Source organism: Bufo bufo (genome assembly GCF_905171765.1).
Source record: "Bufo bufo chromosome 7 unlocalized genomic scaffold, aBufBuf1.1 SUPER_7_unloc_4, whole genome shotgun sequence".
Classification (NCBI taxonomy): domain Eukaryota; kingdom Metazoa; phylum Chordata; class Amphibia; order Anura; family Bufonidae; genus Bufo; species Bufo bufo.
The window spans coordinates 117,244-141,821 of record NW_024400006.1 but is presented as its reverse complement, the minus strand read 5'-3'; the positions used below and the strand labels follow the sequence as shown (position 1 = coordinate 141,821).

The following is a 24,578-nucleotide window of genomic DNA, read 5'->3' as shown; positions in this document are numbered from 1 at the left end:
TGCTGGTTGCCCTTGGGGTGGCCATGCTGCTGGTCCTGGCCATCGTCGTGCCGCTGCTGGCGCTGCCCCCGCCCGGCGCCGGACACTACGAGATGCTGGGCACCTGCCGGATGATCTGTGACCCGTACACCGGGCACCCACCCAGCTCCCCGGGAGAAGCTCTGCAGGACCTCAGCGGGGCCCCTCCGCCCTTCATCCAGGGACCAAGAGGGGATCCTGGCAGGACAGGCAAGCCGGGACCACGGGGACCCCCTGGAGAGCCCGGGCCGCGCGGACCCCCGGGAGAGCGGGGTGAGCCGGGCAGGTTGGGGGGCTCCGGTACCGCCGTGTCCCCCGTTCTCCCTTCACCCCGCATCGCCTTCTATGTCGGGCTGAAGAGTCCACACGAGGGATACGAGCTGCTGAAGTTTGACGATGTCGTGACTAATGTCGGGGAGCACTACGACCCGAGCACCGGAAAATTCACCTGTCAGGTCCCGGGGATCTACTACTTCACCTACCACATCCTGATGCGCGGGGGCGACGGGACCAGCATGTGGGCAGACCTGTGCAAGAACGGCCAGGTGAGGAACAGGGGGAGAGGGTGCGGAGCCCGGGAGAGGGTGAGGAGCCGGGGAGAGGATGAGGAGCCAGGGGGAGAGAGTGAGGAGCCGGGGGAGAGGGTGAGGAGCCGAGGAACAGGGGGAGGAGCTGGGGAGAGGGTGAGGAGCCGGGAGAGGAACAGGGGGAGAGGATGAGGAGCCCGGGAGAGGGTGAGGAGCCGGGAGAGGAACAGGGGGAGAGGGTGCGGAGCCCGGAGAGGAACAGGGGGAGAGGATGAGGAGCCAGGGGGAGAGAGTGAGGAGCCGGGGGGAGAGAGTGAGGAGCCGAGAAACAGGGGGAGGAGCTGGGGAGAGGGTGAGGAGCCGGGGAAGAGAGTGAGGAGCCCGGGAGAGGGTGAAGAGCTGTGGAAGGAAGAGGGGGAGGAGCAGGGAGAGGGTGAGGAGCTGGGGAGAGGGTGAGGAGCCGGGAGAGGAACAGGGGGAGAGGATGAGGAGCTGGGGAGAGGATGAGGAGCCAGGGGGAGAGAGTGAGGAGCCGGGGGAGAGGGTGAGGAGCCGAGGAACAGGGGGAGGAGCTGGGGAGAGGGGGAGGAGCTGGGGAAGAGAGTGAGGAGCGGGGGAAAGGGTGAGGAGCCCGGGAGAGGGTGAGGAGCTGTGGAAGGAAGAGGGGGAGGAGCTGGGGAGAGGGTGAGGAGCCGGGTGAGAGGGTGAGGAGGGGGGGGGGGAGAGAGTGAGGAGTCTGGGGGAGAGAGTGAGGAGCCGGGAGAGGAACAGGGGGAGGAGCTGGGGAGATAGTGAGGAGCAGGAGAGAGGGTGAGGAGGGGGGGGAGTGAGGAGTTGGGGGGAGAGAGTGAGGAGCCAGGGGGAGAGAGTGAGGAGCCGGGGGAGAGGGTGAGGAGCCGAGAAACAGGGGGAGGAGCTGGGGAGAGGGTGAGGAGCCGGGGAAGAGAGTGAGGAGCCGGGGAAGAGAGTGAGGAGCCGGGAGAGGAACAGGGGGAGAGGATGAGGAGCTGGGGAGAGGATGAGGAGCCAGGGGGAGAGAGTGAGGAGCCAGGGGGAGAGGGTGAGGAGCCGAGGAACAGGGGGAGGAGCTGGGGAGAGGGTGAGGAGCCGAGGAACAGGGGGAGGAGCCGGGGAAGAGAGTGAGGAGCCGGGAGAGGAACAGGGGGAGAGGATGAGGAGCCAGGGGGAGAGAGTGAGGAGCCGGGGGGAGAGAGTGAGGAGCCGAGAAACAGGGGGAGGAGCTGGGGAGAGGGTGAGGAGCCGGGGAAGAGAGTGAGGAGCCCGGGAGAGGGTGAAGAGCTGTGGAAGGAAGAGGGGGAGGAGCAGGGAGAGGATGAGGAGCTGGGGAGAGGGTGAGGAGCCGGGAGAGGAACAGGGGGAGAGGATGAGGAGCTGGGGAGAGGATGAGGAGCCAGGGGGAGAGAGTGAGGAGCCGGGGGAGAGGGTGAGGAGCCGAGGAACAGGGGGAGGAGCTGGGGAGAGGGTGAGGAGCCGAGGAACAGGGGGAGGAGCCGGGGAAGAGAGTGAGGAGCGGGGGAGAGGGTGAGGAGCCGGGAGAGGAACAGGGGGAGAGGATGAGGAGCTGGGGAGAGGATGAGGAGCCAGGGGGAGAGAGAGTGAGGAGCCGGGGGAGAGGGTGAGGAGCCGAGGAACAGGGGGTGGAGCTGGGGAGAGGGTGAGGAGCCGAGGAACAGGGGGAGGAGCCGGGGAAGAGAGTGAGGAGCGGGGGAAAGGGTGAGGAGCCCGGGAGAGGGTGAGGAGCTGTGGAAGGAAGAGGGGGAGGAGCAGGGAGAGGATGAGGAGCTGGGGAGAGGGTGAGGAGCCGGGTGAGAGGGTGAGGAGGGGGGGGAGAGAGAGTGAGGAGTCTGGGGGAGAGAATGAGGAGCCGGGAGAGGAACAGGGGGAGAGGATGAGGAGTTGGGGAGAGGGTGAGGAGCCGGGGGAGAGGGTGCAGAGCCTGGGAGAGAATGAGGAGCTGGGGAGAGGGCGAGGAACAGGGGGAGAAGGTGAGGATCTGGGACAGAGGGTGAAGAGCCTGGGGAGGAACAGGAGGAGAGGGCCAGGAGCGGAGGGAGATGGTGAGGAGCCGGGAGAGGGTGAGGAGCTGGGGGAGGGTGAGGAGCCAGGAGAGGACGAGGAGCCGAGAGGGGAACAGGGGGAGAGGATGAGGATCTTGGGAGAGGGTGAGGAGCCGGGAGAGTGGATGAGGAGCCGGGGGAGAGGGTTAGGAGCCAGGAGAGGAACAGGGGGAGAGGACGAGGAGCCGGGAGAGGAACAGGGGGAGAGGATGGGGAGTGGGTGAGGAGCTGGGGAGAGGGTGAGGAGCCTGGGAAAAGGGTGAGGAGCCAGGAGAGGAACAGGGGGAAAAGACGAGGAGCCGGGAGAGGAACAGGGGGAGAGGATGAGGAGCTGGGGAGAGGGTAAGGAGCTGGGGGAGAGGGTGAGGAGCTGGGGGAGAGGGTGAGGAGCTGGGGGAGAGGAAGAGGAGCTGGGAAGAGGGTGAGAAGCCGGGGAGAGGGTACGGAGCCGGGGAGAGGGTGAGGAGCTGGCGGAGGAACAGGGTGAGATGGTGAGGAGCCGGGGGAGGAACAGGGGGAGAGGGTGAGGAGCCGGGGGAGGAACAAGGAGAGAGGGTGAGGAGCTGGGGGAGAGGATGAGGAGCTCTGTGGGGTGTATGGGAGGTCCTGGGAGATCAGTGGGGTGTCTGGGAGGTCCACGGAGATCAGTGGGGTGTCTGGGAGGTCCCGGGAGATCTGGGGGGGTCTCGGAGGTCCCGGGAGATCTGGGAGTTCTCGGGAGATTTGTGGGGGCTGGAGCCTTCACATTGTCCTATTTGGGTTCACTCTTCAGGTTTTCTACAGATTTTTTGGAACCGGTCACCTCCAAAAACCATCCCAAGCCACCAGCATTACTTGACAGTATCCAGTAGTACCTGACAATATCCAGCAGTACCTGACAGTATCCAGCAGTACCTGACAGTATCCAGCAGTACCTGACATTAACCAGCATTACCTGACAGTATCCAGCAGTACCTGACAGTATCCAGCGGTACCTGACAGTAGCCAGCAAAACCTGACAGTAGCCAGCAGTACCTGACAGCATCCAGCAGTACCTGACAGTAGTCAGCAATACCTGAAAGTATCCAGCAGTACCTGATAGTAGCCAACAGTATCCAGCAGTACCTGACAGTATCCAGCAGTTCCTGACAGTATCCAGCAGTACCTGACAGTACCTAGCAGTAACTGACAGTAGTCAGCAGTTCCTGACAGTAGTCAGCAGTACCTGACAGTATCCAGCAGTACCTGACAGTATCCAGCAGTTCCTGACAGTAGTCAGCAGTACCTGACAGTATCCAGCAGTACCTGACAGTATCCAGCAGTTCCTGACAGTAGCCAGCAGTATCTGACAGTATCCAGCAGTATCTGACAGTATCCAGCAGTACCTGACAGTATCCAGCCGTTCCTGACAGTATCCAGCAGTACCTTACATTAGCCAGCAGTACCTGACAGTATCCAGCAGTACCTGACATTAGCCAGCAGTACCTGACAGTAGCCAGCAGTACCTGACAGTATCCAGCAGTACCTTACATTAGCCAGCAGTACCTGACAGTATCCAGCAGTTCCTGACAGTATTCAGCAGTTCCTGACAGTATCCAGCAGTACCTTACATTAGCCAGCAGTTCCTGACAGTATCCAGCAGTACCTGACAGTATCCAGCAGTACCTGACATTAGCCAGCAGTACCTGACATTAGCCAGCAGTACCTGACAGTAGCCAGCAGTACCTGACAGTATCCAGCAGTACCTTACATTAGCCAGCAGTACCTGACAGTATCCAGCAGTTCCTGACAGTATTCAGCAGTTCCTGACAGTATCCAGCAGTACCTTACATTAGCCAGCAGTTCCTGACAGTATCCAGCAGTACCTGACAGTATCCAGCAGTACCTGACATTAGCCAGCAGTACCTGACATTAGCCAGCAGTACCTGACAGTAGCCAGCAGTACCTGACAGTATCCAGCAGTACCTTACATTAGCCAGCAGTACCTGACAGTATCCAGCAGCGTGTTTCCTCGCTTTAAGTCAAGATAACCACGCCCCTTCCCTGCCCCTTCTCTGTGACTGACAGCACTTATGCAGAGAGTTCGGCAAAGCCAGCCAATCTGACGGCTGTCAATCACAGGGAAGGGGGCGTGGTTATCTTGACTTGAAGCGAGGCCACCGCCCACTTGACTTCAAGCCTGACTAGAGAAGCGCGCCGGCAGCGGATAAAGGAACGTTTTCTGAGCTTTAGCTGCATCGGTCTTCAGGATTATCGTCGGAAACACGCTGCTGGATACTGTCGGGTACTGCTGGATACTGTCAGGTACTGCTGGATACGGTCAGGTACTGCTGGATACTGTCAGGTACTGCTGGATACTGTCAGGAACTGCTGGATACTGTCAGGTACTGCTGGATACTGTCAGGTACTGCTGACTACTGTCAGGAACTGCTGGATACTGTCAGGAACTGCTGGATACTGTCAGGTACTGCTGGATACTGTCAGGAACTGCTGGATACTGTCAGGAACTGCTGGATACTGTCAGGAACTGCTGGCTAATGTAAGGTACTGCTGGATACTGTCAGGAACTGCTGGATACTGTCAGGTACTGCTGGATACTGTCAGGTACTACTGACTACTGTCAGGAACTGCTGGATACTGTCAGGAACTGCTGGATACTGTCAGGAACTGCTGGATACTGTCAGGAACTGCTGGATACTGTCAGGAACTGCTGGATACTGTCAGGAACTGCTGGATACTGTCAGGTACTGCTGACTACTGTCAGGTACTGCTGACTACTGTCAGGTACTGCTGGATACTGTCAGGTACTGCTGACTACTGTCAGGAACTGCTGGATACTGTCAGGTACTGCTGGATACTGTCAGGAATTTCTGGATACTGTCAGGTACTTCTGGATATTGTCAGGTACTGCTGACTACTGTCAGGTACTGCTGACTCCTTTCAGGTACTTCTGGATACTGTCAGATACTGCTGGATACTGTCAGGTACTGTTAGATACTGTCAGGTACTGCAGGATACTGTCAGTACTGCTGACTACTGTCAGGTATTTCTGGCTACTGTCAGGTACTTCTGGATACTGTCAGGTACTTCTGGATACTGTCAGGTACTTCTGGATACTGTCAGGTACTACTGACTACTGTCAGGAACTGCTGGATACTGTCAGGTACTGCTGGCTACTGTCAGGTACTGCTGGCTACTGTCAGGTACTGCTGGCTACTGTCAGGTACTGCTGACTACTGTCGGGTACTGCTGGCTACTGTCGGGTACTGCTGGCTACTGTCGGGTACTGCTGGCTACTGTCGGGTACTGCTGACTACTGTCAGGTACTGCTGGATACTGTCAGGAACTGCTGGATACTGTCAGGAACTGCTGGATACTGTCAGGTACTGCTGGATACTGTCAGGTACTGCTGGATACTGTCAGGTACTGCTGGATACTGTCAGGTACTACTGACTACTGTCAGGAACTGCTGGATACTGTCAGGTACTGCTGGATACTGTCAGGAATTTCTGGCTACTGTCAGGTACTTCTGGATATTGTCAGGTACTGCTGACTACTGTCAGGTACTGCTGACTCCTTTCAGGTACTTCTGGATACTGTCAGATACTGCTGGATACTGTCAGGTACTGTTAGATACTGTCAGGTACTGCAGGATACTGTCAGTACTGCTGACTACTGTCAGGTACTTCTGGCTACTGTCAGGTACTGCTGGATACTGTCAGGTACTTCTGGATACTGTCAGGTACTGCTGGATACTGTGAGGTACTGCTGACTACTGTCAGGTACTTCTGGATATTGTCACGTACTGCTGGATACTGTCAGGTACTTCTGGATACTGTCAGGTACTGCTGACTATTGTCAGGTACTGCTGGATACTCTTGGCTGCTGTCAGGTATTGCTGGATACTGTCAGGTATTGCTGACTACTGTCATGTACTGCTAGATACTTCCATGTACAGCTGACTACTGTCAGGTACTGCTGGCTACTGTCAGGTACTGCTGGCTACTGTCAGGTACTGCTGGCTACTGTCAGGTACGGCTGGATATTGTCAGGTACGGCTGGCTATTGTCAGGTACTGCTGGCTACTGTCAGGTACTGCTGACTACTGTCAGGTACTTCTGGATATTGTCAGATACAGCTGACTACTGTCAGGTACTGCTGGCTACTGTCAGGTACGGCTGGCTATTGTCAGGTACTGCTGGATACTGTCAGGTACTGCTGGCTACTTTCAGGTATTGCTGGATACTGTCAGGTACTGCTTACTACTGTCAGGTACTTCTGGATATTGTCAGGTACTGCTGGTTACTGTCAGGTACTGCTGACCACTATCAGGTACTTCTGGATACTGTCAGATACTGCTGACTACTGTCAGGTACTGTTAGGTACTGCAGGATACTGTCAGTACTGCTGACTACCTCAGGTATTTCTGGCTACTGTCAGGTACTTCTGGATATTGTCAGGTACTGCTGGACACGGTCAGTTACTGCTGACTGCTGTCAGGTACTGCTGGCTAATGTAAGGTACTTCTGAATTTTGTCAGGTACTGCTGACTACTGTCAGGTACTTCTGGATACTGTCAGGTACTGCTGGCTTCTGTCAGGTACTGCTGGCTTCTGTCAGGTACTGATTGATACTGTCAGGTACTGCTGGCTACTGTCAGGTACTGCTGGCTACTGTCAGGTACTGCTGGATACTGTCAGGTACTTCTGGATACTGTGAGGTACTTCTGGATACTGTCAGGTACTGCTAGATACTGTGAGGTACTGCTGACTGCTGTCAGTTAATTCTGGATATTGGCAGGTACTGCTGGCTTCTGTCATGTACTGCTGGATACTGTCATGTACTGCTGGCTACTGTCAAGTACTGATAGATACTGTCAGGTACTTCTGACTAGTGTCAGGTGCTGCTGGATACTGTCAGTTGCTTCTGGCTACTGTTAGGTAATGCTGGATACTGTGAGGTTTTTCTAGATACTGTGAGGTACTGCTGGATACTGTCATGTACTGCTGGATACTGTCATGTACTGCTGGATACTTTCAGGTACAGCTGACTACTGTCAGGTATTGCTGGATATTGTCAGGTACTGCTGGATACTGTCAAGTAATGCTGACTGCTGTCAGGTACTTCTGAATATTGTCAGGTACTGCTGGCTACTGTCAGGTACTGCTGGCTACTGTCAGGTACTGCTGACTACTGTCAAGTACTTCTAGATACTGTCAGGTACTGCTGGCTTCTGTCAGGTACTGCTGGATACTGTCAGGTACTGCTGGATACTGTCAGGTACTGCTGGCTACTGTCAGGTACTGCTGGCTACTGTCAGGTACTGCTGGCTACTGTCAGGTACTTCTGGATACTGTCAGGTACTTCTGGATACTGTCAGGTACTTCTGGATACTGTCAGGTACTGCTGGCTACTGTCAGGTACTTCTGGATATTGTCAGGTACTTCTGGATATTGTCAGGTACTTCTGGATATTGTCAGGTACTTCTGGATACGGTCAGGTACTTCTGGATACTGTTAGGTACTGCTGGCTACTGTCAGGTACTGCTGGCTACTGTCAGGAACTACTGGATACTGTCAGGTACTGCTGGATACTGTCAAGTACTGCTGACTGCTGTCAGGTACTCCTGGATATTGGCAGGTACTGCTGGCTACTGTCAGGTACTGCTGACTAATGTCAGCTACTTCTGGCTACTGTCAGGTACTTCTGGATACTGTGAGGTACCGCTGACTACTGTCAGGTACTTCTGGATACTGTCAGGTACTGCTGGCTACTGTCAGGTACTGCTGGCTACTGTCAGGTACTTCTGTATACTGTCAGCTACTTCTGGATACTGTCAGGTACTGCTGGATACTGTCAGGTACTGCTGGATACTGTCAGGTACTGCTGGATACTGTCAGGTACTGCTGGATACTGTCAGGTACTGCTGGATACGGTCAGGTACTTCTGAATATTGTCAGGTACTGCTGGCTTCTGTCAGGTACTTCTGGCTTCTGTCAGGTACTACTAGCTGCTGTCAGGTACTTCTGACTACTGTCAGGTACTGCTAGGTACTGTCAGGTACTGCTGGCTGCTGTCAGGTACTTCTGGATATTGTCAGGTACTGCTGGATACTGTCAGGTACTTCTGAATATTGTCAGGTACTGCTGGCTTCTGTCAGGTACTTCTGGCTTCTGTCAGGTACTGTCAGGTACTGCTGGCTGCTGTCAGGTACTTCTGGATATTGTCAGGTACTGCTGGCTGCTGTCAGGTACTTCTGAATATTGTCAGGTACTGCTGGCTTCTGTCAGGTACTTCTGGCTTCTGTCAGGTACTACTAGCTGCTGTCAGGTACTTCTGACTACTGTCAGGTACTGCTAGGTACTGTCAGGTACTGCTGGCTGCTGTCAGGTACTTCTGGATATTGTCAGGTACTGCTGGATACTGTCAGGTTCTCATGTAATTCAGAAGATTTGAATGTGTGGATGGTAGTAATCCCATCATCCTGCAGTGTGGCTGGTACTACTCCATTCATCGTCTTGTGGTGTTACTGCTGTCATCCTGCCCTGCATCCTTCACCAGGCCTCACACATAGATCAGCAGTGGTAAACCATGGCTAATTACCGGCCAGTGGTGGTTCAACTCTAGTTTGCCATGGTTAGTAGTGACTAGTCATGGCTCAGAAATGATTAGCTGCAGTTCAGCAGTGGAAAGATATGACTCAGCAGGGGGTGATCATGGTTCAGTATAGGACAGTCATGGTTCAGTATAGGACAGTCATGGTTCAGTATAGGACAGTCATGATTCAGTATAGAACAGTCATGGTTCAGTATAGGACAGTCATGATTCAGTATAGAACAGTCATGGTTCAGTATAGGACAGTCATGATTCAGTATAGGACAGTCATGGTTCAGTATAGGACAGTCATGGTTCAGTATAGGACAGTCATGGTTCAGTATAGGACAGTCAGGGTTCAGTATAGGACAGTCAGGGTTCAGTATAGGACAGTCATGGTTCAGTATAGGACAGTCATGGTTCAGTATAGGACAGTCATGGTTCAGTATAGGACAGTCATGATTCAGTATAGGACAGTCATGATTCAGTATAGGACAGTCATGGTTCAGTATAGGACAGTCATGGTTCAGTATAGAACAGTCATGATTCAGTATAGAACAGTCATGATTCAGTATAGGACAGTCATGGTTCAGTATAGGACAGTCATGGTTCAGTATAGGACAGTCAGGGTTCAGTATAGGACAGTCATGGTTCAGTATAGGACAGTCATGGTTCAGTATAGGACAGTCATGGTTCAGTATAGGACAGTCATGGTTCAGTATAGGACAGTCATGGTTCAGTATAGGACAGTCATGATTCAGTATAGAACAGTCATGGTTCAGTATAGGACAGTCATGATTCAGTATAGGACAGTCATGGTTCAGTATAGGACAGTCATGATTCAGTATAGAACAGTCATGGTTCAGTATAGGACAGTCATGGTTCAGTATAGGACAGTCATGATTCAGTATAGGACAGTCATGGTTCAGTATAGGACAGTCATGGTTCAGTATAGGACAGTCATGGTTCAGTATAGGACAGTCATGATTCAGTATAGAACAGTCATGGTTCAGTATAGGACAGTCATGATTCAGTATAGGACAGTCATGGTTCAGTATAGGACAGTCATGGTTCAGTATAGGACAGTCATGGTTCAGTATAGGACAGTCATGGTTCAGTATAGGACAGTCATGATTCAGTATAGAACAGTCATGGTTCAGTATAGGACAGTCATGGTTCAGTATAGGACAGTCAGGGTTCAGTATAGGACAGTCAGGGTTCAGTATAGGACAGTCAGGGTTCAGTATAGGACAGTCAGGGTTCAGTATAGGACAGTCATGGTTCAGTATAGGACAGTCATGATTCAGTATAGAACAGTCATGGTTCAGTATAGGACAGTCATGGTTCAGTATAGGACAGTCATGGTTCAGTATAGGACAGTCATGGTTCAGTATAGGACAGTCATGGTTCAGTACAGGACAGTCATGGTTCAGTATAGGACAGTCATGGTTCAGTGGACAGTCATGGTTCAGTGGACAGTGATGGTTCAGTATAGGACAGTGATGGTTCAGTGGACAGTGATGCTTGTGCAATGGACAGTCTTAGTTCTGCAGTGGATAATCTTGGTTCTGCAGTGGATAATCTTGGTTCTGCAGTGGACAGTCATGGTTCTGCAGTGGACAGTCATTATAAAGCAGTGGACAGTCATTTTTCAGTTTAGTGCAATCATGGGTCAGCAGTGGACAGTAATAGTTCAGCAGTGGACCATCATTATTCAGCAGTGGATAGTCTAGGTTTTGCAGTCAACAGTCATCATTCAGTATAGGGCACTCATGATTCCGCAGTGGATAATCTTTGTTCAGCAGTGGACAGTATAGTGCAGTAGTGATTTAGCATAGGGCAGTCTTTGCTCAGCAGTGGACAGTAATGGTTCAGCAGTGGACAGTCATTATTCAGCAGTGGACAGTCATTATTCAGCAGTGGACAGTCATTATTCAGCAGTGGACAGTCATTATTCAGCAGTGGACAGTCATGGTTCAGCAGTGGATAGTCATTATTCAGCAGTGGATAGTCATTATTCAGCAGTGGGCAGTCATTGTTCAGCAGTGGACAGTAATGGTTCAGCAGTGGACAGTCATTATTCAGCAGTGGACAGTCATTATTCAGCAGTGGACAGTCATTATTCAGCAGTGGACAGTCATTATTCAGCAGTGGACAGTCATTATTCAGCAGTGGACAGTCATTATTCAGCAGTGGATAGTCATTATTCAGCAGTGGACAGTCATTATTCAGCAGTGGATAGTCATTGTTCAGCAGTGGACAGTAATGGTTCAGCAGTGGACAGTCATGATTCAGCAGTGGATAGTCATTATTCAGCAGTAGACAGTCATGGTTCAGCAGTGGACAGTCATTATAAAGCAGTGGACCGTCATTTTTCAGTTTAGTGCAATCATGGGTCAGCAGTGGACAGTCATTATAAAGCAGTGGACCGTCATTTTTCAGTTTAGTGCAATCATGGGTCAGCAGTGGACAGTAATAGTTCAGCAGTGGACCATCATTTTTCAGCAGTGGATAGTCTAGGTTTTGCAGTCAACAGTCATCATTCAGTATAGGGCACTCATGATTCCGCAGTGGATAATCTTGGTTCAGCAGTGGACAGTATAGTGCAGTAGTGATTTAGCATAGGGCAGTCATGGCTCAGCAGTTGGCAGTCTTTGCTCAGCAGTGGGCTGTAATGGTTCAGCAGTGGACAGTCATTATTCAGCAGTGGACAGTAATGGTTCAGCAGTGGACAGTAATGGTTCAGCAATGGACAGTCATTATTCAGCAGTGGACAGTAATGGTTCAGCAGTGGACAGTAATGGTTCAGCAATGGACAGTCATTATTCAGCAGTGGACAGTCATTATTCAGCAGTGGACAGTCATTATTCAGCAGTGGATAGTCATTATTCAGCAGTGGACAGTCATTATTCAGCAGTGGATAGTCATTGTTCAGCAGTGGACAGTAATGGTTCAGCAGTGGATAGTCATTGTTCAGCAGTGGACAGTAATGGTTCAGCAGTGGATAGTCATTATTCAGCAGTGGATAGTCATTATTCAGCAGTAGACAGTCATGGTTCAGCAGTGGACAGTCATGGTTCAGCAGTGGACAGTCATTATAAAGCAGTGGACCGTCATTTTTCAGTTTAGTGCAATCATGGGTCAGCAGTGGACAGTAATAGTTCAGCAGTGGACCATCATTTTTCAGCAGTGGATAGTCTAGGTTTTGCAGTCAACAGTCATCATTCAGTATAGGGCACTCATGATTCCGCAGTGGATAATCTTGGTTCAGCAGTGGACAGTATAGTGCAGTAGTGATTTAGCATAGGGCAGTCATGGCTCAGCAGTTGGCAGTCTTTGCTCAGCAGTGGGCTGTAATGGTTCAGCAGTGGACAGTCATTATTCAGCAGTGGACAGTAATGGTTCAGCAGTGGACAGTAATGGTTCAGCAATGGACAGTCATTATTCAGCAGTGGACAGTAATGGTTCAGCAGTGGACAGTAATGGTTCAGCAATGGACAGTCATTATTCAGCAGTGGACAGTCATGGTTCAGCAGTGGATAGTCATTATTCAGCAGTGGATAGTCATTATTCAGCAGTGGGCAGTCATTGTTCAGCAGTGGACAGTAATGGTTCAGCAGTGGATAGTCATTATTTAGCAGTGGACAGTCATTATTCAGCAGTGGATAGTCATTGTTCAGCAGTGGACAGTAATGGTTCAGCAGTGGATAGTCATTATTTAGCAGTGGACAGTCATTATTCAGCAGTGGATAGTCATTATTCAGCAGTGGATAGTCATTGTTCAGCAGTGGACAGTAATGGTTCAGCAGTGGATAGTCATTATTCAGCAGTGGACAGTAATGGTTCAGCAGGGGATAGTCATTATTCAGCAGTGGATAGTCATTATTCAGCAGTGGATAGTCATTATTCAGCAGTGGATAGTCATTATTCAGCAGTGGATAGTCATTATTCAGCAGTGGACAGTCATGGTTCAGCAGTGGACAGTCATTATTCAGCAGTGGATAGTCATTATTCAGCAGTGGACAGTAATGGTTCAGCAGTGGATAGTCATTATTCAGCAGTGGATAGTCATTATTCAGCAGTGGACAGTCATTATTCAGCAGTTGATAGTCATTATTCAGCAGTGGATAGTCATTATTCAGCAGTGGATAGTCATTGTTCAGCAGTGGACAGTAATGGTTCAGCAGTGGATAGTCATTATTCAGCAGTGGATAGTCATTATTCAGCAGTGGACAGTCATTATTCAGCAGTTGATAGTCATTATTCAGCAGTGGATAGTCATTGTTCAGCAGTGGACAGTAATGGTTCAGCAGTGGATAGTCATTATTCAGCAGTGGACAGTAATGGTTCAGCAGTGGATAGTCATTATTCAGCAGTGGATAGTCATTATTCAGCAGTGGACAGTAATGGTTCAGCAGTGGATAGTCATTATTCAGCAGTGGATAGTCATTATTCAGCAGTGGATAGTCATTATTCAGCAGTGGACAGTCATGGTTCAGCAGTGGATAGTCATTATTCAGCAGTGGATAGTCATTATTCAGCAGTGGACAGTAATGGTTCAGCAGTGGATAGTCATTATTCAGCAGTGGATAGTCATTATTCAGCAGTGGACAGTCATGGTTCAGCAGTGGATAGTCATTATTCAGCAGTGGACAGTAATGGTTCAGCAGTGGATAGTCATGGTTCAGCAGTGGACAGTCATGGTTCAGCAGTGGATAGTCATTATTCAGCAGTGGGCAGTCATTGTTCAGCAGTGGACAGTAATGGTTCAGCAGTGGATAGTCATTATTCAGCAGTGGGCAGTCATTATTCAGCAGTGGGCAGGAAATGGTTCAGCAGTGGACAGTAATGGTGTCACGGATGGTGTACAGGAAACAAGACAAAACCATATAAACAATGTCTCTCTGGATCCACAACTAAGGAACAAAGGGAGACCCCTGCAATAGACCTGCCGCTCTCCCTCACTGCTCAGCCTATGCGAACACCCCAAAGGTGGATGGCCGCATATCCACGTTCCTCGGCTATCTATTACCTGAAGACCCTACAATAGTGAAGGGACACGACCACCGGCTCCCTACACTGACACGGAGGGAGTCAGGGTCACCTGGATCCAGAAAAGACAAAAACATAAATACATAAACAGCACTTATCTTGCTGACGACTGGGAACTGGGAACTGCATGCACACACACTCCAGGAAGTTGTATCAGCCGCACACTACTGCATTATGGGGAGGAACTTAAAGGGTAGCGATCAGTCTGACTGCATGACAGCTGAGATAGACTAACGAGATGAGAAACTAAACCAAAACAAAGAAATTCAAGGAGGAGGATCTGAGAAGCTCCTGTGAGCGCTTCTCAGCTGTCTGGCTGTGACAGTACCCCTCCCTCTAGGAGTGGACTCCGGACACTCAGAGCCCACCTTCTCAGGATGGGACCTATGGAAAGCCCTGATGAGACGAGAGGCCTTAATGTCCGTCACTGGGACCCACATCCTCTCCTCAGGACCATAACCCTCCCAATGAACGAGGTACTGGAGGGAACCGCGGACAAGACGAGAATCCACAATCCTAGAGACCTGAAATTCAAGATTTCCATCAACCATAATCGGAGGAGGAGGCAAAGGCGAGGGTACAATAGGTTGAACATAAGGTTTCAATAAGGACTTATGAAAAACATTATGGATCTTCCAAGTCTGAGGAAGGTCAAGACGGTAGGCAACAGGATTGATGACAGACAGGATCTTGTAAGGCCCAATAAACCTAGGACCCAACTTCCAGGAGGGAACCTTCAATTTGATATTCTTGGTAGACAGCCACACCAGATCACCAACATTCAGGTCCGGACCAGGCACACGTCTCTTATCCGCCACACGCTTATATCTCTCACTCATGCTCTTTAGATTATCCTGAATCTTTTGCCAAATAGATGACAAAGACGAGGAGAATCTGTCCTCATCAGGTAAACCAGAAGACCCCTCTCCCGAGAAAGTCCCAAACTGCGGATGGAACCCATATGCACCAAAAAATGGTGACTTATCAGAGGACTCCTGACGACGGTTATTTAAAGCAAACTCAGCAAGGGACAAAAAAGAACACCAATCCTCCTGATTCTCCGCCACAAAACAGCGCAGATATGTCTCCAGACTCTGATTGACGCGCTCTGTCTGGCCATTCGACTGCGGATGGAAAGCAGAAGAGAATGACAACCGAACCCCCAAGCGAGAACAGAAAGCCTTCCAGAATCTGGAAACAAACTGCGTGCCCCTATCAGAGACTATGTCTGAAGGAATCCCATGCAATTTGACAATGTGGTCAATAAATGCCTACGCCAGCGTCTTAGCATTGGGCAAACCAGGAAAAGGGATAAAATGCACCATTTTGCTAAAACGGTCCACCACCACCAGAATCACAGACTCCCCCGAGGAACGAGGCAGGTCCGTTATGAAGTCCATGGATAGATGTGTCCAAGGACGGGAAGGAATGGGCAAAGGAAGGAGAGGACCTGATGGCCGTGAATGAGGGACCTTGGCACGAGCGCAAGTCTCGCAAGCTGCCACAAAACCCTCAACCGACTTACGAAGCGCAGGCCACCAGAATCTCCGAGCGATGAGATCCAGTGTGGCTCTTGCCCCCGGGTGCCCAGCAAGGACCGTGTCGTGGTGTTCTTTAAAAATCTTGTGTCTCAAAGCGAGAGGCACAAACAACCTCCCAGGAGGACAAAGATCAGGAGCTTCTGACTGGGCTGCCTGCACCTCTGCCTCCAATTCAGGAAAAAGAGCAGAGACCACCACACCTTCAGCCAAAATGGGACCCGGGTCTTCAAAATTCCCCCCTCCCGGAAAACAACGTGACAGGGCATCTGCCTTCACATTCTTAACCCCAGGGCGGAACGTAACAACAAAATTAAACCTTGAAAAGAACAAAGACCATCTGGCCTGTCTCGGGTTCAGACGCTTGGCTGACTCCAAGTAGGCCAGATTTTTATGGTCAGTAAACACGGTAATAGGGTGTCTGGCTCCCTCTAGCCAATGGCGCCATTCCTCAAAAGCCAACTTGATGGCCAACAATTCCCTATCTCCCACATCATAATTTCTTTCTGCGGAGGAGAGTTTCTTAGAGAAAAAGGCACACGGTTGCCATTTGGCAGGAGAGGAACCCTGAGACAAGACCGCACCCACACCCACCTCAGAAGCATCAACCTCAACTATGAAGGGTAAGGAAACATCAGGTTGTACCAGGATGGGAGCGGAAGCAAAACTCTCCTTGATATTAGAAAAGGCCTTACGCGCCTCTACCGACCAGGAAGAAAAATCTACCCCCTTTCTGGTCATATCAGTGAGTGGTTTAACAACAGAGGAATAATTCAAAATAAATTTCCTGTAATAATTAGCAAAGCCCAAAAAACGCATCAGCGCCTTCTGATTCTCAGGAAGCTCCCACTCAAGCACAGCGCGGACCTTCTCGGGGTCCATGCGAAAACCAGAAGCGGAGACAAGAAACACCAGAAATTGGATTTCTGGAACCGCAAACACACATTTTTCCAGTTTCGCGTATAATTTATTCTCCCGCAGAATGAGCAAGACCTGACGTAAGTGTTCCTTATGAGTCTTGAAATCAGGAGAAAAAATCAAAATGTCATCCAAATACACTAATACAAATTTTCCCATTAAATGATAAAAAATGCTGTTCACGAAATGCTGAAAAACGTCTGGGGCATTCATCAAACCAAAAGGCATAACCAAATTCTCAAAATGGCCTTCAGGGGTATTGAAAGCCGTCTTCCATTCGTCTCCTTCTCTGACCCTGACCAGGTTGTATGCCCCTCTTAGGTCTAATTTGGAAAAGACTTTAGCCCCAACAACCTGGTTAAACAGGTCCGGGATCAGAGGAAGCGGATAAGGGTCACAAATAGTGATACTGTTCAGCTCCCTGAAATCCAGACAAGGTCTTAAAGAACCATCTTTTTTCTTAACAAAGAAAAAACCAGCGGCAACAGGTGACTTCGAGGGTCGTATGTGTCCTTTTCTCAGACTCTCAGAGATATAAGCCCGCATAGCGACCCTCTCAGGTTGGGAGAGATTGTATAAACGAGATTTAGGCAGCTTGGCGCCTGGGATGAGATTAATAGGGCAATCATACTCCCTGTGCGGAGGTAAACCCTGAACTCCACTCTCAGAGAAAACATCCAAAAATTCAGAGAGGAAAGGTGGTACAGTCTTAGTAGAAACCTCAGAAACAGATGTCATGAGGCAATTCTCTCTGCAAAAGTCACTCCAACCATTTATTTGCCTCGCTTGCCAATCAATGGTGGGGTTATGTTTAGTGAGCCAGGGTAGCCCCAACACTAGAGGAGTAGGCAAACCGCTAAGGACGAAACATGACACATCCTCAACATGAGCATCACTCACAATTAAACAGATATTGTGAACTATGCCCTTTAATGATTTCTGAGAAAGTGGAGCTGAATCAATAGCAAAAACAGGAATATCCTTTCCCAAAGTGCATACCTGGAAACCATGAGTTATTGCAAATTGATTATCAATGAGATTGACAGCTGCTCCACTATCCACAAAAATCTCACCAAAAATGCTCTTGCTGTCTAGCGCCACCCTAGCAGGCAGGACAAAACGGGAACTACAAGCAAACGGAAAACCTTCAATTTCCGCCTCAACCCTGCCAATAGTAACAGACGGAACATTTTTAAGAGATTTTTTCCTTTTTGTCTCTTTATTACTCCCAGAAAACTGCCTGAATCTCTTAGAGGGACAAACATTTGCCAAATGATTTATACCTCCACAACAAAAACAAACCCTCCCATGCGGGCTGAATCTTCTATTGTCAGAGGCAATCAACCCCAGCTGCATGGGCTCCTGCTCAGAAGGGGCTGACAGCGACTGAGACTCCTGCGCACAGAATGAGACCGCTGCACTGTTCCGAGACTGAGTAGGACAGGAAGGAGAGATCTCTCGTCTCTCTCTAAGACGCCTGTCAATACGAACAGCCTGAGACATAGCAGAATCCAAGGAGGTAGGTCTCTCATGAAAGGAAAATGCATCTTTCAATCCCTCTGAAAGACCATGGCAAAATTGACTTCGGAGTGCAGCATCATTCCAACCAGTATCAGCTGCCCATCTCCGAAATTCGGAGCAGTATATCTCTGCGGATTGTTTACCCTGGCATAACAGACGTAGTCTAGACTCAGCCAGAGCAATACGATCCGGATCATCATATATCTGACCCAGGGCTAAAAAGAATTCATCCACTGAACGGAGGGGCCATGCCCCCTCAGGTAGCGAAAAGGCCCAAGACTGAGCGTTACCCCTGAGCAGCGATACAATGATCCCCACCCTCCGTTCTTCATCACCAGAAGAATGGGGAAGAAGGCGAAAATGGAGTTTGCAAGCCTCTTTAAAACGCACAAAATTCTCACTACCCCCAGAGAACGTATCCGGGAGCGAGATCTTGGGCTCAGCACAAACTCCATGAACGCAAGCTGAACCGGTCACTTGAAACTGAGAAAAAATCCTACGGAGATCAGCTACCTCCAATGAAAGACCCTGGAGGCGTTCAGCCAAAAGTGAAACCGGATCCATGCTTGAGACGGTTTTGGCGGCTGATAATGTCACGGATGGTGTACAGGAAACAAGACAAAACCATATAAACAATGTCTCTCTGGATCCACAACTAAGGAACAAAGGGAGACCCCTGCAATAGACCTGCCGCTCTCCCTCACTGCTCAGCCTATGCGAACACCCTAAAGGTGGATGGCCGCATATCCACGTTCCTCGGCTATCTATTACCTGAAGACCCTACAATAGTGAAGGGACACTACCACCGGCTCCCTACACTGACACGGAGGGAGTCAGGGTCACCTGGATCCAGAAAAGACAAAAACATAAATACATAAACAGCACTTATCTGCAGACGACTGAGGACTGGGAACTGGGAACTGCATGCACACACACTCCAGGAAGTTGTATCAGCCGCACACTACTGCATTATGGGGAGGAACTTAAAGGGTAGCAATCAGTCTGACTGCATGACAGCTGAGATAGACTAACGAGATGAGAAACTAAACCAAAACAAAGAAATTCAAGGAGGAGGATCTGAGAAGCTCCTGTGAGCGCTTCTCAGCTGTCTGGCTGTGACAAATGGTTCAGCAGTGGACAGTAATGCTTCAGCAGTGGACAGTAATGCTTCAGCAGTGGACAGTCATTATTCAGCAGTGGACAGTCATTGTTCAGCAGTGGACAGTAATGGTTCAGCAGTGGACAGTCATGGTTCAGCAGTGAACAGTAATGGTTCAGCAGTGGGCAGTCATTATTCAGCAGTGGGCAGTCATTATTCAGCAGTGGACAGTCATTGTTCAGCAGTGGACAGTAATGGTTCAGCAGTGGACAGTAATGGTTCAGCAGTGGATAGTCATTATTCAGCAGTGGACAGTCATTATTCAGCAGTGGACAGTCATTATTCAGCAGTGGACAGTAATGGTTTTGCAGTTGACAGTAATGGTTCAGCAGTGGATAGTCATTATTCAGCAGTGGATAGTCATTATTCAGCAGTGGACAGTCATTATTCAGCAGTGGACAGTCATTATTCAGCAGTGGACAGTCATTGTTCAGCAGTGGACAGTCATGGTTCAGCAGTGGACAGTAATGGTTCAGCAGTGGGCAGTCATTATTCAGCAGTGGACAGTCATTGTTCAGCAGTGGACAGTAATGGTTCAGCAGTGGACAGTCATTGTTCAGCAGTGGACAGTCATTATTCAGCAGTGGACAGTCATTGTTCAGCAGTGGACAGTAATGGTTCAGCAGTGGACAGTAATGGTTCAGCAGTGGATAGTCATTATTCAGCAGTGGACAGTCATTATTCAGCAGTGGACAGTCATTATTCAGCAGTGGACAGTAATGGTTTTGCAGTTGACAGTAATGGTTCAGCAGTGGATAGTCATTATTCAGCAGTGGATAGTCATTATTCAGCAGTGGACAGTCATTATTCAGCAGTGGACAGTCATTATTCAGCAGTGGACAGTCATTGTTCAGCAGTGGACAGTCATGGTTCAGCAGTGGACAGTAATGGTTCAGCAGTGGGCAGTCATTATTCAGCAGTGGACAGTCATTGTTCAGCAGTGGGCAGTCATTGTTCAGCAGTGGACAGTAATGGTTCAGCAGTGGACAGTCATTGTTCAGCAGTGGACAGTCATTATTCAGCAGTGGATAGTCATTGTTCAGCAGTGGACCGTCTTGGTTTTGCAGACAACAGTCAGCATTCAGTGTAGGGCACTCATGATTCCGCAGTGGGCAGCCATGGTTCAGCGGTGTTTTTGTGGTAGACATTTAACCGTAGTATCATATAGAATATGTGTGTATTATATGATGCTTTCTGGCCCTGGCAGTCAGTACTGAGTGACACACAGATATATGGAGATAATTGCTGTCTTGGGACTCCGGAACGTTTTACAGATCTTGTATGTACAAGGTTAATTCCACAGTGTGTGTATTTGGAAGGATACTGAACATGACACATTAACAAGGTGAATATACAACATCCCTGGTGTCTGGAGGCTATTAGTAATATCACTGGTATCTACAGGGTTAATATAGAACATCCCTGGTGTCTGGAGGCTATTGGTAATATCACTGGTATCTACAGGGTTAATATACAACATCCCTGGTGTCTGGAGGCTATTAGTAATATCACTGGTATCTACAGGGTTAATATACAACATCCCTGGTGTCTGGAGGCTATTAGTAATATCACTGGTATCTACAGGGTTAATATAGAACATCCCTGGTGTCTGGAGGCTATTAGTAATATCACTGGTATCTACAGGGTTAATATACAACATCCCTGGTGTCTGGAGGCTATTAGTAATATCACTGGTATCTACAGGGTTAATATACAACATCCCTGGTGTCTGGAGGCTATTAGTAATAATTCCAACCCCTCCCTACATTATTGCTCTCTAATTTGATAGCAATGTGAATACTGATTTAATACCACTGGGGGGTGGGGGTTAATAATAATACCCCATTTCTCCTGAGGGTTAATAATAATGTAATATCTCCGTTGTCTGGAGGGTTAATAATATATCATCCCTGGTGTCTAGTAGGTTAATAGCTATATATATATATGTATATAATACCGGCGCTGGTATACAGAGAGGGTAGGGGAGAGTGAGGATTATTATATGTATATACACAGGACGCTAATTACAAGGTCTCTACCTGTATCTGGTGAATAGTCATTCCGTGATGTGATCCCGCTGTTCCAGGAATACAGGTAGAGATCTTGTAATTAGCGTCCTGTGTATATACATATAATAATCCTCACTCTCCCCTACCCTCTGTGTATACCAGCGCCGGTATTATATACATATATATATATAGCTATTAGCCACCTATTAAAGGTGAGAACAGGTTGGACACTCACCCCAATACTAGGCAGCGGCAATCAAGGTGATAACATCAGCCTCAGAGAGATATCTAACGGCAGCGCAAGTGTCTCTGTTCATCATAAGGTTAATAATAATGTAGTATTCTTGGTGTCTTGAGGGTTAATAATAATATAATATCTATGGTGTCCCAAGTGTTAATAATATATTATCCCTGGTGTCCTGGGGGTTGATAATATAATAATATCCCTTATGTCCAGTGGGTAATTATAATGTAATGTCCTTGGTGTCCTGAGGGTTAATAATAATATATTATCCCTGGTGTCCTGGGGGTTAATAATAATAATATATTATCCCTGGCGTCCTGAGGGTTAATAATAATAATAATGTAGTAATAGAGTAATGAGCGAGCACTCATACACTTGACAACCAGATTGACATGTGCAGAAAATATTTATTAAATCCCCATAAAATACAAGTAATAAAATGTATAAGAACAATGTAGCAATAATATACAACATTACAGTCACATATATTGTGGTAGATATGATCGACACTATGTTCATATGACTCAATAATATATATCACACTAAAGAACTTCCAGTATCTGCTGTTATTTGGGAAGAGGGGGTATTATCTTCTATCCCAATTTGGGAAACTGAATGTCACTGAGAATGTTGTAGGTGTATTCACTGGGAGCGCAACATGTTCATAAAGTGTTCACAGGAATCCTGATGATGTGAAAAGTCTCTTATAGCGGATCCTTCTAAGGTCGATATGAGCTTTAAATCGATGTTTGGCTTACCGTCTAGCGTCTGCTGTCTCCCTATTGCTTCAATGGAGCTTTAAATATTTGCCGGCTTATTCAGTCGCTCCGTACAGCAAGCTGGTTTAAATTTCGCGGGAGTTCCAAAGACCGCGGGAGTCGCCGCTCTGTTCCGCAATTTCCTTCGGTGCAGCTTTCGGCGATAAGAATAGTTAGTCCTTTACTGTAGAGATTTTCTTCTGTATGGCCATACAGTATTATCGGAGGCTTTTCAGGTCCATCACTTGTTTCACCATACGCGTTACGGGTAGATTCGCTCTCCCTTCCTCAGTGGTCGAGTAGAGGCAGAGCAGGCAGACACTGGACCACTGAGGAAGGGAGAGCGAATCTACCCGTAACGCGTCTGGTGAAACAAGTGATGGACCTGAAAAGCCTCCGATAATACTGTATGGCCATACAGAAGAAAATCTCTACAGTAAAGGACTAACTATTCGTATCGCCGAAAGCTGCACCGAAGGAAATTGCGGAACAGAGTGGCGACTCCCGCGATCTTTGGAACTCCCGCGAAATTTAAACCAGCTTGCTGTACGGAGCGACTGAATAAGCCGGCAAATATTTAAAGCTCCATTGAAGCAATAGGGAGAAAGCAGACGCTAGACGGTAAGCCAAACATCGATTTAAAGCTCATATCGACCTTAGAAGGATCCGCTATAAGAGACTTTTCACATCATCAGGATTCCTGTGAACACTTTATGAACATATTCCGCTCCCAGTGAATACACCTACAGCATTCTCAGTGACATTCAGTTTCCCAAATTGGGATAGAAGATAATACCCCCTCTTCCCAAATAACAGCAGATACTGGAAGTTTCTTGGTGTGATATATATTATTGAATTTATCGACACTATTGAGTCATATGAATATAGTGTCGATCATATCTACCACAATATATGTGACTGTAATGTTGTATATTATTGCTACATTGTTCTTATACATTTTATTACTTGTATTTTATGGGGATTTAATAAATATTTTCTGCACATGTCAATCTGGTTGCCCAGTGTATGAGTGCTCGCTCATTACTCTATTACAGAGAGGGTGGGGTGATTCCCTCTATAGGAGCTTGCAGCACCATACCTCAACTACTTGCTAGTGAGCCACCACAACCTACCACAATAATAATAATAATATATCCCCCCTGGCGTCCTGAGGGTTAATAATAATATATTGTCCCTGGCGTCCTGGGGGTTAATAATAATATCTCGTCCCTGTCATCCTGGGGGTTAATAATAATATATCGTCCCTGGCATCCTGGGGGTTGATAGGTGGTGGCCATGGCTAGACCCGGGTGAGGACTTTGCTGCTGCCCCTCACTTCTCTTCTGCTGTCTCTCTGCAGGTCCGGGCCAGTGCGATTGCGCAGGACGCGGATCAGAACTACGACTACGCCAGTAACAGCGTGGTGCTTCACCTGGACTCCGGAGACGAGATCTACGTGAAGTTGGATGGCGGGAAAGCTCACGGCGGGAACAACAATAAATACAGCACCTTCTCCGGATTCATCTTATACCCGGACTAAAGGGGCGGCCTCCAGCGCTGCGCCGGGACAAACCTGCCGCTGCCAGTGCCGAGCGCTTACACATGAACACTCACGGGTGTGTACAGAGCTCCATGCACCGCCATGAACCCAGGAGAAGATCACACTCATCCTCCACCGTACCTGGACTACAAGCACCAATGGGAAACCACATCCTGTTCAAATATACCTGACCTACAGAGGACATACGTGACCGCCCTGACCTACAGAGGACATACGTGACCGCCCTGACCTACAGATGACATACGTGACCGCCCTGACCTACATAGGACAGACGTGACCGCCCTGACCTACAGATGACATACGTGACCGCCCTGACGTACAGATGACAGACGTGACCGCCCTGACCTACAGATGACAGACGTGACCGTCCTGACCTACAGATGACATACGTGACCGTCCTGACCTACAGATGACAGACGTGACCGCCCTGACCTACAGATGACAGACGTGACCGCCCTGACCTACAGATGACATACGTGACCGCCCTGACCTACAGATGACAGACGTGACCGTCCTGACCTACAGATGACATACGTGACCGCCCTGACCTACAGAGGACATACGTGACCGCCCTGACCTACAGATGACATACGTGACCGCCCTGACCTACAGAGGACATACG

The 24,578-nt window shown here is 49.0% G+C and overlaps 1 protein-coding gene across 1 annotated transcript; it reads left to right on the top strand.

Moving 5' to 3' along the window:
- Nucleotides 1–24,156, top strand: C1QL2 (complement C1q like 2). Its single transcript, XM_040413070.1, has 2 exons — nucleotides 1–563; nucleotides 23,756–24,156. The coding sequence occupies exons 1-2, from the start codon at nucleotides 24–26 to the stop codon at nucleotides 23,933–23,935; spliced, it is 720 nt and encodes a 239-aa protein (XP_040269004.1). The 5' UTR covers nucleotides 1–23; the 3' UTR covers nucleotides 23,936–24,156.
- Nucleotides 24,157–24,578: the final 422 nt, after the last annotated feature.